The following is a 13,388-nucleotide window of genomic DNA, read 5'->3' on the forward strand; positions in this document are numbered from 1 at the left end:
TGCTCAGGGATGAGGCACGCAGGCATTGCCCAATACCAGCAACCAGCTACTGTTTTGTTGACATGGAAAATCCTGCAAGTTGTACTATTTATTTATTTAATAAAGCACAAGCCCAACTCGACTTGCACAAACGAATTCCTGTGTGAGGCTTCAGAGGAAAGCCATGGCTGTTCCAGTGGGGCTCTGGGTGAAACAGCAGCAGAGATTTTGGACTCTGACCCTTTTTAAGAGTGGCTGATTGGAGGGCAGAGTGCCCAAAGGCTGAGCCCTCGGGGCACACAAAGATCCCTTTTAGGTTTCAGTCAGCTCGCCCAGGCTCTTGTAAAAGTGCCTTTTAAAGCACCACCATATGATGATTATCAGTATTATTTCTCAGCTGGCCAGATGGCAACCCAAGTTCCCTGTTTGTTAACTAGACCTCAAATGCAGACCATCAAACAAAAATTAAAAAAAATCTCTTTCCTGAGGCACAGAGTTGATTTTGGGAGTGAACATTGACCTGACATGCTGTCGCTATGAATGGGCTCCATGGCTGCTAATCAAAGGTCTGTTTTGGTGGTGGTTTAAATTTGATTATCTAGGAAGATCCACACAGATCCCCCTGTGGGATGGCAGAGCATTTCTGTGCTCTGGTTTGAGTGGGTTTTTTGTTAGATGAAAAGCTGTGTGTGGCTCAGGCTGGAGCTTGCTGAGGGGCTGGATAGAGTCTTGGGCTGCTCAGAGAGAGCTGACGCATCTTGGGGAGAGGGAGGGAATTGTCCCTGCTGTGGTTAACGCCTAGAAACTTCAGAAAAAAGCACATTTCTTTGGGTTGGATGTGGTGCAGATGCTTGCTAAAGATAGCTGTGGCCTGGAAGTGTTCACAGTCCATAGAGGAAGGGTGGAAAAAGAGGCTGAAGTTTCAAGGGCCATGGTCAAGGTCAGAGTGGTGGAGAATGAGGACGGTGACTCATGTCAGCACGGGCTGGGCTGGAAGGGCTGTGTCCCTGCTGCTCAGCTCTGGGGACAGTGACAAGTGGGGAGGGTGCCTGGCAGTGGCCTCAGCCCACGGGGATGTGGTCCCAGCCAAGAGCTGTCCCCACCATCTCTCACCATCTTTTGGGCCCCTTGAGTTGAAGGCTGTGCTGTGTGTCCTCTGAGGAAACCAGAACTTCCCAGCCTGCTGGAGGGAGTGAAAGGGATCACTGCTGCTGGAGAAAGTCACCATGCCCAGGCTGGCCAGCCCACATCTCCCAGCCTTGCACCCCTGTGAGATTCTTTTCCCTTTTTTCCTTCATGTGAGCAGTCCTGTGCCTCAACTCTCATCTCTGGCTCCCTGAGGCTGGGCAGGGAGCCAGGGCAGAGGCAGCAGGAGCAGGCTGGGGTTGGTGGTAGCCAGGGCAGCAGTGGGAGCACTGGGGCTCCTCACGGTGCTTCTGGCCCTCTGCACCCCGTGCAGCTTTGCCCAAAGTGCCACCCGTGTCCCCAGCTGAGCCAGGGAGCGTGAGGCAGCACACAGACCTGGGGTGAACAGGGTGAGGGAGGGAGGTTTGGTTTCAGGAGCCTTTAGTTCTGCAGCCCTGGTGCCCTGGCGTGAGGAGCTGTGCAGGCACAGCTTTAAACACACACTGAGATAATTCTCCATGTAAACCTGGCCTCACGCTGCGGGCTTTGAAGGACCAGGACTGCAGGCAGCACCAGGCCAGCCTGGATGAGGCAGCATCCCCTTCCTGGGGAGCAGGAGATGGCAGATGACTCTGCAGTTTTTGGTTTGTTTATTTTTACCTTGCTGGCAGCACTGCCCATCCCCACGTGGGACTGCAGACACTGCCCAGTGTGACCCAGCTCGTCTGCAGGAGGGCTGACCTGGATTTACCTCCTTTGAGGTGTTTATCCCAACTTTTCCTAGCCCAGCACTTGGGTGTGTGCAGCTCTTCCTTTCCTGGAGCTGTGGGGGCAGCGTGTTTAGCCCACGAGCAGCTGGTCCTGCGTGGGTGCTCCTGTGGGTTTGGGATGTGAACGGGGGAGAAGCAGAGATGCTGCTAAGAGATGCTGCTGCCTGGCAGAAGGGTTCAGCCCTCAATTTCCTGCTTCCCTGGGGGGTTTTGTTTTTTAAACTTGTCCTGGTCCTAGGGGAGAAAGGTGATGCAGCAGTACCTGTGCCAGGGAACACAAGGAGAGCTGTGGCTGCTGGGGGTTTTAGGGATCACAGAATCAGAGAATATTTTGAGGTGGAAGGGACCCACAGGGATCATCCAGTCTGACTGCTGACCCTGCGCAGACACCCCAGCAATCCCACCCTGTGCCTGAGAGTGTTGTCCAAGCATTCCTGGAGCTCTGGCAGCCTTAGGGCTGGGATCATTCCCTGGGGAGCCTTTTCCAGTGCTCAACACCCTCTGGGGGAAGGAACTTTTCCTGGTATCCAGCCTAAACCTCCCATGACACGGCTTTGCCACATGGTTTACCTAAACCCAGGCTAACCATCTAAACTGGGTTAGGTTTTTCCAGTTCCCTTAAAAAGCTCTAAACTAATCATGCACCATTGTCTCTAGTGCAAACAGATGCCTGTTAAATTGGGATCTGTGGATCAGTTTAAGTTGCTCCCTCTGCCTGTGCCTCAGTTTCCCCATAAGTAGAAGGTCAGTGGGAAGCAGAAGCTCCAGCAGACAGCTTGAAGGTGATCTCTGCTCTCCTTTGGTTGCTGTGGGCTGAAACCCCATGGCCAAGGGTGCAGTGCTCTGCTTCTTTGCTGGTCCAGCAGCCTTTCCTTATTGCTGGCTGCAGACAGCCCTGTGATCCTAATTCCTGCATGGCTTGTGCTGCAGGCTTGGCATAAGTCATGTGAGAGAGAGCTCCTGTCACTCATTTCCAGTGAAAAAAAAGGGAGAAAAAAATAACACACACATGTAAGTGCCCGGGTGTTAATTCAGAGATGCTTTGCCCCCTCAAGGGGACCTCAGGCTTTGTGTTTGTGTTAAAAAGAGTGGAAGCAGTGTCCCTGGGAGCATGTGGACATGGCTGTCCCCTGGAGCAGGGATGCTGCGAGGCCAGGCAGGGAGGGCAGTGGCCATCCCTGTGTGCTGCCTTTGGGGTGGGGTTCTGTGTGCAGAGGCTGATCCTGTGACCCCAGCTCGTGGGGATTTGTAAGAGCCTGGCTGCTGAGGGTAAGGGCAGCAGCACTGGACAAAGTGCTCTGTTGAGACCTTTGAATAAGGGCTGGGGGTTCTGAGGGAGCTGGGGAAAATGGGCAGGGAGAGCCACACACTGGGATTGAGGAGCTGGTGGGATGTGGGAAGGTGCAGAGAAACTGTGGGGGGCAGCCTGGTGGGGCACAGTGTGGACACACCTCGCACCTCCTGTGAGGCAGGACTTGGTGGGGTTTTTTCAGGGGTCAGGAAATGCAGGTCCATTGAAATTCAAAGTTTTTGTGGAGCTTTACCAGCCTGCAGGGCTGCTGGCCATCCCAGACCCTGGAGGTTGTTTGGGGGAAGTGATGGAATTCTTGTTTTGCATAGATAAAGTCTTCATTTTCTGTTTGCAGAGTGTCATCACACTTCTGAAATGTCTCTCTTTTGCGTGGGATCTGTCTTTCCATTCTGCTGTATTTTAGCAGTCCAGTAAACCACATCAGGCCCTGCTCCCCTTTGGAGATGTGACCTTGGGAGCTGAAATCCTCAAGGACTTGTGCTTTACAGCCCCCCCAAAACCAGACAAACCCCCTTTTTCTCTTTAAAAAGACTGCTCTCCCTTTTATAGATCGGATGAGCACAACTGGTGGCTCATTATCTCCCAGTAATGCCTTGTCAGCATCGCTCTGCAGAGAACAGATCTTGTTTTGTAGCGGAAATTATTACATGTGGACGTCAGAAAAGCAGAAGAATACCCTGTTAAAGCCTATTTTTCTGCATGGTTTAATTATCTAAATCTCTCACATCCTTTACATCTGATTAGCTCTCCTCCCCTCTGCCTCCACAAGAAGGTAAAGGTACCTGAACCCATTTTTATTCAGTTGCAGACAGGAATGGGAAATGAATGAGTGACTGGACACAGCAGCAGGGAAAGGTGGATTGTTATCATCTCCCCTATGGTAATTATGGCTTCTCAGAAATCCTGTTATTTTGTGGGTTTTCCATCAGGCATTGCTGTTCCTGCGTTGTCTGCTGCAAACTTTGCTGCTCTGGCAAACACTGGCTGCCCTCAAAAAGAAATATGGGCTCAACTGCTTCAGCTTTTGTGGCTAAATTCTGGTTGGGGGGCAGTGCCCAGCGTGAACTTCAGGCACTGCTTGTGCCCTGAGTCCTCCTCTGCTGCCTGAGCAGAGGCCTGGGGGGTGGAGGGACCCCTTTGGGCAAAACAGAGGTGTTCAGTGCAGACCAGCCCCATCTCCCTGGCACCCCACTGATGTGTCCTCCTCTGCACCCAGGGTCCCTGGCCCATTCCTGCACACCATCCCCAGAGGCTGCTCTGGGAACCAGCACCCACCAGCTGAGGCTGGCACTTTGCTGTGAGTGAGGCTTGTGCCCATGGAACTGTGCAGGAACCCATCCAAGGCCCCTCTCCAGGGCCATGTGGACTTTCCATTGCCCCCTCCCCTGCCTTCAAGGGCACCTGGAGGGGACAGCACAGCTTGGAGACTCCTGGCTTTCCAGAGCCAGCCTGGAGATTCCTGGCTTTCCAGAGCCAGCCTGGAGATTCCTGGCTTTCCAGAGCCCTCTTGGAGACTCCTGCCTTTCCAGAGCCCTCCTGGAGACTCCTGCCTTTCCAGAGCCCAGCCTGGGGATTCCTGCCTTTCCAGAGGCAGCCTGGAGACTCCTGGCTTTCCCTGGCGGGGCGCTGGGGCTGCGGAGGCGGCGGTGGCCAGACAAGGTGGCCCTTTGACATTTACAGAGTGGCCTTTCAGAGCTGTGAAGTGTCCCTGCTCTGTCGAGGGCTGCCCTACAAAACAGCTGCCGTGCCCCAGCACAGAGTGAGGAATGTGGCACACAATGGGCCAGTGTTGGCCCCATAAAGCTCTGCTTCTTGTGCCCTCCACAAAGGGGCTCAGAGTGGGTGGCTGGTGCAGGGCTTGGCCCTGGCCCCACTGACTCTCCCACAGAGCCACCTTGGCCACCAGCAGCTTTGGGTTGAGCTGAGGGAGTGGGGAGGAGGAACCCAGTGTGGGGCTTTTTCCTGCTCTCCCCTTCCCCACGTGCTGGTATTCCATAAGTGACTGACAGAAAAGTCAGCACGTGGGTTGTGAGGGTTCTTGGTGTCCTGAGGATGAGAGGATGTGGCCTCAAGCGGCACCAGGTTGGATTTTTTCATGGGAAGGGTTGTGAAGCATTGAAGGGGCTGCCCAGGGAGGTGGGGGAGTCCCCATTCCTGAAGGTGCTCAGCAGACTGGACATGGCACTCAGTGCTCTGATGATGATCACTCAGAGGCTGGGCTCAGTGATCATGGGGGCCTTTTCCACCTAAATGATTCTGTGATTCTGAGTTTTAACAACACTGCTTTCCCACCAAAGTGTCTTGGAGCATTTAGCTTTCAAATGTGAGCTTTTCCACATTGCCCAGGAAGGTGTAAGAGAGATTTATCCCCTGGCTGCTGTCAGACATCACAGAAAATCAGCACTAAAGGAGCCCAGCTCGCTGGAGGAACACACCATTTTTGGAGACATCTCTTCTGAATCCTCCTAATCTTGTGCAGAATCCTTTTGTCTAATCCCATCAAAGTGTGGCAAAGCCTTTTCATGGGGTTTGTTTTAAAGATGCTCGTGGCTGAACACGATTTCCCCTGTTCCCAGGGAGCGCCGTCGCTGCTGGGAATCGTCTGTTCCAGGGACACCCCGTGCCCTGCTGGGACAACTGATGGCATTGCTGTCACTGGGGCTTCCCAAGGGGACAGGTGAAGCTGGAGATGCCACCTGGAGATGTCCAGGGAAGGGCTGGTGTAGCCCTCACTTTGCTGTCTCTTGGGCAGTGTGTCCCTGCCCATCTCTCCTGGGGCTGCTCAGGGAGATGCTGAGCTGGGCAGGGTGTGGGCCTGTGCTCTGTGCTTCAAGGGGAGACAGTAAATGGATTTGGAAAAACTCTTGTTGTAGGTTTTGCATGGCTCACCTGCAGGGCATGGTTTAAGACCCATGGAAGCTCCCTCCTTTTCTGCCTCTGCCCTAAAATCTTACCAATCTCATATGTTTTGAGAGGCACAAGAGCTTGTGTTGTGCTGTTTTGGCTGGGTCTGACATGGCCAGAGAGTCCCTGGGCTCTGACTGGGGCATCCAGGCTTTTTTGGTGTCTGGGAATATATTCAAAATTAATTTCTCCCTTCCTTCTCCTTAGGAAAAAAAAAAAAAAACCAAAACAAAAAAACCACACCAGAAAAAAAAAAAAAAAAAAAGGAAGAGAGGAATGAATGGAGCTTGCTGAGGGTTTTCTGTTAGACCATTAACTGTGCACAGCTTGTCTCCCAACAGCCCCTAAGGCCATGGTCCTTCATCCTCCCATCCATCTTGTGCTTGTCATGTCCCTGCTAAAATCAAGATGTTTCTGTGGAGGAGGAGACCCCTTGCAGATGTGGCTGCACATTGTGGTCTGTCTCAGATCACAGACACTTGAATGCTTTTTATCCCTTGTGATGAGGCCTTGAGCTCCTGTGCAGTCTGTGCTGAGCAGTGCACAGTGAGGACCTTGCCCGAGCTCCCAAGCCCAGCCCCTCTCCGTGTCCTTCCCCAGCCACAGATGTGGCAGGAGACCCTCTGCAGGATACTCTGTGCCTTCAGGGGCTTCTCTGGTCTCTGTGCCCTGCTCCTGAGACACTTCCAGGTGGGGTCAGAACTGTCTGCACTCCTCCTCTTTACCAGGGGAGTGCTGGGGTGTCTCTGCTGTGTCCCCTTGGCTTCTGTACCTGTAAAGCTGCAGTCCCATGTAAAATCCCACCTCAGGGAACATTTGGTTACCACCAGTGACACAAATCTCTTGGCAAGTGAAGGATCCTGTGGCTCTTTCCCCTTGAGAGGAGAGGAAGGGAGCTGTGGGGACTGGAAATGAAACCAGGCTGGCTTTTTGCAGACATAATTTGGGGTGTAGGCTGTCCCCTGCCCCAGTGTTTTATTTACACTGCCCTGCCCCATGGCTGTGGGAATGCTGCTGCCTGGGGTGGCTGTGTCCCAGTCCAGCCCCAGGCTGTCTCCTGAGGCAGAACATGCACCCTGAGGGATGAGGGTGCTCAGGTGATCCAGCTCCTGCCTTGGGGGGGTCCCAAACCTGGCCAAATGTGGCCCTTGTCCCCAGAGGGTCACATCATTCCATGCTGGCTGTGGCTGCCCTGGCCAGCAGTCACTGCCTGCTCCTTTTGCCAGTGCTTCATGTGCTGGTGATGGCTTTAATCAATGGGAAACATCTGTAAACTTGATGGATGATGTGATGGTGATACACACCACCTACACGGTCTCCAGAGTGAGTGCATTCATAAAAATCTGGTAGAAACCAATGCTGGCAGGAGACTTTGGTAACTGGAAGCCTGGTTTTATCACAGTACATATTTGTATCAATTCTTTGAGAGCTGAACACTGGCTGGCTTCAGAGGGGTTAATCATCATCTGAAGTGGAGTTGAGTATTCATGTTGCTGCATCAAAACGTTTCCTTCTTCCCATCCCCCTCATTCTCCCCACTTCCCCCCAAAAAGAAATTCTTGGCTGATACTCAAAACTCAGTTCAGTTCTCACTGTGCAAGTTTTAAACTGTGGGTCTTTTCTTTCGAATTTCTGGATTTTTATGGGCACAATTGGTCTGTTAACAGGATTTTTTTTTTTCTTGTGGTTTCAATGCATTTATATCATTGACCTTTGCTTTAAAAAGTGTCTGACAGACTTTGCTGGGCTGGAGCTATAAAAAGGAGTGTTGTAAGGGGGCTTTATTCTGTGGAAGCAATGACCACAGGCAAAGCTTTATATTTGCTGAGTGATTTAATTCTTGCACATGCAGGACTTGGCTCTGTGCCATGTGTAACATGTTGAGAAAAGGTCTGTTCAAGAGGCATTCAAACCAAACTTTCCAAACAGTCTTTTTTTTTTTTTTCTTTCTTTCTTTTTTTAAGCTTTCTTTCCTGTTATTTCTAAGCTAGTGAGTAAAATCAAGGGACTGTGCCCCAAAATGCTGAATTGAGCTCCAGCAGGGTCATTGGGGAAATAAACCTCCTTGAAAAAAATAAAATGGGAGTCTGTGTGGAAGCAGGGAGGAATAGGAGGGTGTCATTGAGAAAAAGGGTGGATCAGGGACATGAGGGAGTCAGACAGAACTCTCTGAACTCCAGGAGGAAGCCAGGGAGGGTGAATATGATGTAGCTCAAATTCTTGGTCCTACAAAACCCTGCTCATATGCTGCATCCCCAAAAGATGTGTTTTCAGGCTAAACATCAGATTTTCCTCCCCACAGCACGTGCTTTTCCCTGCCTGTCCCTGCCCTCTTACAGGAATAGCGGTAGCAGTCAGGAGCAAATAATAAAAAGCTGCTTTTTGTTTGCGCTTATTTTAAACACTGTGACAACGTTTGGATTAATGTTGGGTCTTGTGAAAAGCTCTTTAAAAGTCAAACATTCTGAGCTGCTTACCAGCCAAACATTCTGAGCTGCTTACCAGTGTGCCTTTGAATTTTGCATCTGCCTGCTGCACTTCCAGATAATGGTCTGGAGAGCAAGGAAACATCATATTTCTTTCTTCTTCTTGTAATCAGACCATTAAATATGCTTGAGATTTCAGATTCTGCAACTATTTAGTTGTGTAGCCCCTTGGGCTGAGGTCCATATTTCGGCGAGTAGTTCCTTTTCCTTTGGCAAACAAACAAACAACAGAAATACTGGATTATGCGAATTTCTAACAGAAGCAATGTCTTGCCCCAAACATCACAATCTACTGCATTTTAGTTAAAAACAACACATCAACAGTGCATCAAATATCTATTAGTTTTGAACAGCAGATTTTTCTGGAGTCTTTTAGGAGCAAATTGTGCCTTGCTCAGTCTTTCCAGGAGGAGAGGGGGAACAATGGATGAGCTTTGTGCAGGCACAGTGAGCCCTGAAATGGTGACTTTAAAAGGTATTTCAAAGGTGTTTAAAAAGTGTTTGAACAGGGTGGAGGTTACCCAGGGGAGAGCTCAGAGGGTGATGCAGCCTGTAAGAGCTGTCTGTGGGTCTGTGTGTGTCACCTCCTCTGCAGATAAATCCATCACCTGGAGGGGACTGAATGCTGTTTATTTGGGTTGCTGTCCTGGTTCCCTGCAGCAGGCAGGGCTGGGGTTCCTGCAGGTCTCCCCAGGGCTGTCGGGGTTGTGCAGAGGCATGGGGTGCCCTCTGTCCCTTGGCTTGGCTGTTCCCAGTGTGCAGGTGGGATGAGGCACCTCCAGCAGTGGCTGTGCCCAGGGCTGGGTGGGAATTGATCCATTCCTGTGATTCCTCTGGGAGCTGAGCTAAATGCTGCCTGTGTATAAAGTCTGTTATGAAAGCAAAGCTTTGGAAGCCTCTGTGTGGAGAGAGTAGCATGGAAAGCCAAAGGAATGAGAGTAACCTTTGCTTTTTATAGCTCCTGGTATTTGTTTGCTCGTGGCAGCCACCAGCAATGCCCTCTGTGTTCACAGCGCAGTGCTCCACCCTCCCTGCAGTGCCCAAGTAAACAGCTCCTGTCTAGGTCAGCTGGAGTGGAAACCTCTGCTGGGGAGGGGAGAAGCCTCTCTTGTCTTCCCCTGCTTTACTGCCTAGAATTCACCAGGAGAGAGGGGCCTGGCCCAAGTGTCCATGGAGATGGGGAAGGGATAAATGGGACCATGGAGGAGAAGAGGAGGGAGTGCAGGTGGCTGACACCTGCCCTGGCTGGAGCCAAGCAGGACACGTGAGCTGCTGCCCTGGCTCCCAGGGGAGCCAGGAGGGCAGCTGGTGAGCAGGGAATTGTCTACTCACACAAAAATCTGGGAGGTGCTGCTCAGCGCTGATGTGGAAGGGAGAGGATGACCCACGTGGGTGCTCTGGGATTGTCCAGGCACAGTGACCATGGGTGTGTCCATGGGTCCCTGCAGGACCCAGGGCTGGTGCAGGGGGGACAGGGACTCCAGAGGGGCTGTGGGAGCATCTGCTGGGGTTGATGCAAGGGAATGGCTCTGGGCCAAGGCTTTCTGGAATGACCAATGATTTCTGGTGCCCAGCTGGAAATTGCTGTCAGGGCAACTGGCTTGGCAGACACTCGTCTTTTCTTGAACTCTACATCACTTTTTGGAAGTGTTTCTCCCTGGGTTTCATGTCCTGCTGCTGGCAGAAAGGAAGACAGGGACTCCAAAATCCTGCCTGCAGGTTTGTACCTTGGATGCCTCCCAGCACAGCCAGATCTCACTGTTTGTTTTTCCCTCTGCAGCTCTGGGAGGTGCCAGTGCAAAGTTGGTGTCACGGACCTGAAGTGTGACCGGTGCAGTGAGGGCTACTACAGGTTCAATGAGACCACGTGTGAGCCCTGCCAGTGCAACAACCACTCCCACACCTGCGACAACTCCACAGGTGATGATGTCCTCTTGTCACCACGGGCTGCAGGCTTCACTTGCCATCTCTGTCTCTGTTCACACTCTGCTCCTATCCCCTTCATCTACACCTTTTTGCCTTGTGTACCCAAAATCTTTACCTTAAAGCTGAAATGGAAATGGAAGGTTGGGGTTGGTCTCCTTTGAGGGAAGGCAGTGAAGGCTGTGTGCTTTAGCCCAGGCTGCAGTGCAGAGCCCTAATTCAGCAGCCTGTATCAAAAACTGGGGCTCTATTGTTCTCTGCACTTACACAAACACACAACATGGGCTTTTAAAGACCTTTTGTTTAGCTGCTGTTTACCTGGAAACATACTGTGCTGGCACTGACGTAAGGGGACTTGCTGCCACAGATAACAGGATTAGAGCTGCTAAAAACTGGCAGCATCTAATTAATACTGCCCATTTTTTATAAATTGGCCTTGTTCATTTTCCTGGATTATTTCTTTGACTGTCTCTCACTCAGATGTTGATAGAGTGCAAATGTTGAGGTACCTGTGCTTGAACAGATTCTGGGAGGGCAGGGGGAGCTTAACTGCTTTGCCATCTCACCTAGGAGGAGGGATCCTGGAGGAGCTCTGTCATGGGACTGCCTGCATGACCCCCCTTCAGCCACAACACTCACTTCAAATTCCAAATGCTCCTCAAAACTTACAGGCTGAAGGGCACTTCTGTAATATTCGTCCAGGAGTAATAATTATAAGTAATGTTGTGGAATTTGTTGGCAGAGAGGCAGAGCTCATGAAATCGGGTATTTCTGGGTGATTTGTACCTGTGTGCTCTCTCATGGGCTGTGTGTTTTCAGCAGAGGAATGCCCTGGTCCGTGGGCACTGGGTCTGCATTCCCTGGGGGTGAATTCCTGCCTCCCTTGAGCACGAATTACTGCATTCACTCCTATACTGAATTCTGTGTGCTTATGTCCTGCCAGTACTGCGGGATACAAGGCTGTCACTAAAGCTGTGCACACATCAGCTGTCTTACTGATTTGGAGCTGGGTGTGTGGGTTTTGTGAAGGAGGAGGATAATCTGCTCTTCCTTTTTTCTCCTTCAGTGTTCTTCCTGCTCTCAATTTATCAAAGAAAACCCAGCACAGACCTTGCTCCTGGGATGGGGCTGCTCTTTCTGCTGGGATTGTCCAGTGTTGCCCACAGCATTGCAATGAAAACCCCTCATTTTGCTTAATGCCCTATTGTTGATTTGACAAAAACTTTATGCTGCTGTGGCTGAGGGAACCAAACAAAACCAGAACAGAGAATGAAGTTGATTAAAAATTAGATCTGATGCCTGCTCTAGAGACTGCACTCTGTGTGACCTCCCCAGCTTTACATCAATTCTGTGTAGCTTTTCCAATTTTCAAAGTTTTTTCCCATTACTGCTATACTTTGGGCTCCCTCTGCTGGCTCTGCAGCCAGCTCCTGCTTGGCATCGCTCTGGCCAGGAGGAATATTTAAAATTACTGGGCATAAATAAATAACTTGGGCAGCAGGAGCTTCCCAGCTGACAGCGCTTCCTCTGCCACGACCCTTGTGCTCCGTGGTGAGTCTGTGCACTGAGTGGGCTGGTGTTTCCCAGGTGGGGTCCTGTGAGGTCTGATCCATCCTGAGGGCATTATCAGCATGAGAATTGCTATTAATTATTAAGGCTCTCCACAGTGATACCTGATTGCATGCCTGTGTGTGCTCTGCCTGGCTGAGCAACCTGCTGACTCAGGGAAACACAGCCATTTGCAGGGCTGCTGGAGATGGATGTGGGTGATTTCTGCTGATGGGAAAGACATTGGTCCTGAAATGACCAAGGCAACACAGGTGTGATTCCAGATTTTTGCCCCTGTTAGTATCTGGGGAGCCTTGCTGTGACCAGGCAGATGAACTTCCCTGCCCAAGACATCCATCCCACTAAAACAGCTGATCCAGGTTTGCAGCTGGAGAAACCAAGCATAGCAGATAACATCCCCCTCTAAACCTGCCATCTCTCCCACAAAAACCACTGGCTCGTGCCTGACAGGCTGCTGAGGGAAGAGCAAAGAGCGTGTGGGAGGTGACACTGAGCAAGGGGTGCTGGCAGGGCCCTGCTGGGTGGGTGAATCAGCCACTTCCTGGGTTTGCTTCCTGCCCTTGGCATCAGGGCTGGCTGCAAGGACATGCCAGGCTGCCTGGGGATGCTTGGCTGTGGAGTCATCACTGTGGGAATTGAGGAGCAGCAGCCGTGTTGGGCTTGTGAGGGAGCCAAACTGTTCTGATATTAATAAGAAAATTTGCTGTGGTCTTTATAACGGTCAGCACAAACCTCAATCAGGATTTTTTCCCTGTGATTGATGTTGATATGAGACTTCCCCATCCCCCAGCAGCACTGCTGGAGCAGCTCAGTGGATCTGTCTGTGCTCTCCCACTACTCTGGGCTACCCCAGTTTATAGAAAGGGCTGTTGCCTTTGCAGAGTCTGGTACATGGGATTTAATCAAATCTTCCCTCAGCTCCCTGCCACCTCACCGAGGAGCCAGCTGAATTACAGCATGTTCCTGGTGATGGATGGGCTTTATATAGAGGCTGTGCTTTTGTAACTAAGGAGATTTTTCTTCTGGGTCACAGTAGTATCAAAATGCAATTTGGAGGCCATTAGGAGAGGCGTCTGTGAATTCACGGCAGATTGAGTTTGTGATTCAGGGGCTTCCCCAGGAAGGGCAGCTGGCTCACGAGCCCCCACTTCTCTGCTTCTCTGGGAAGGTCAGTGACTGCTGCTGCCTTGTCCGGGGGTGGAGGAGCTGGAGCTGTGCTGGTAGGATGGAGCTGCCTGCCCCCAAAGCAGGACAGTGGCATGTTCTCATCCCTGTCCACCAGGTGGACAGGAGGAGGCTCACCCAAAAAACCAAAGGAAT

General features: G+C 51.3%; 1 protein-coding gene across 1 annotated transcript in view; it reads left to right on the plus strand.

Annotated features, from left to right (window-relative positions):
• Positions 1-13,388, plus strand: part of MEGF9 (multiple EGF like domains 9) — a 48,376-nt gene that overhangs the window by 24,822 nt on the left and 10,166 nt on the right. Inside the window, exon 3 of the mRNA XM_077787952.1 lies at positions 10,357-10,496. Coding sequence (XP_077644078.1) covers positions 10,357-10,496 — 140 coding nt within the window. The remainder of the gene's footprint in view (positions 1-10,356; positions 10,497-13,388) is intronic.

Source organism: Lonchura striata, chromosome 22, assembly GCF_046129695.1.
Source record: "Lonchura striata isolate bLonStr1 chromosome 22, bLonStr1.mat, whole genome shotgun sequence".
Taxonomy (NCBI): Eukaryota; Metazoa; Chordata; class Aves; order Passeriformes; family Estrildidae; genus Lonchura; species Lonchura striata.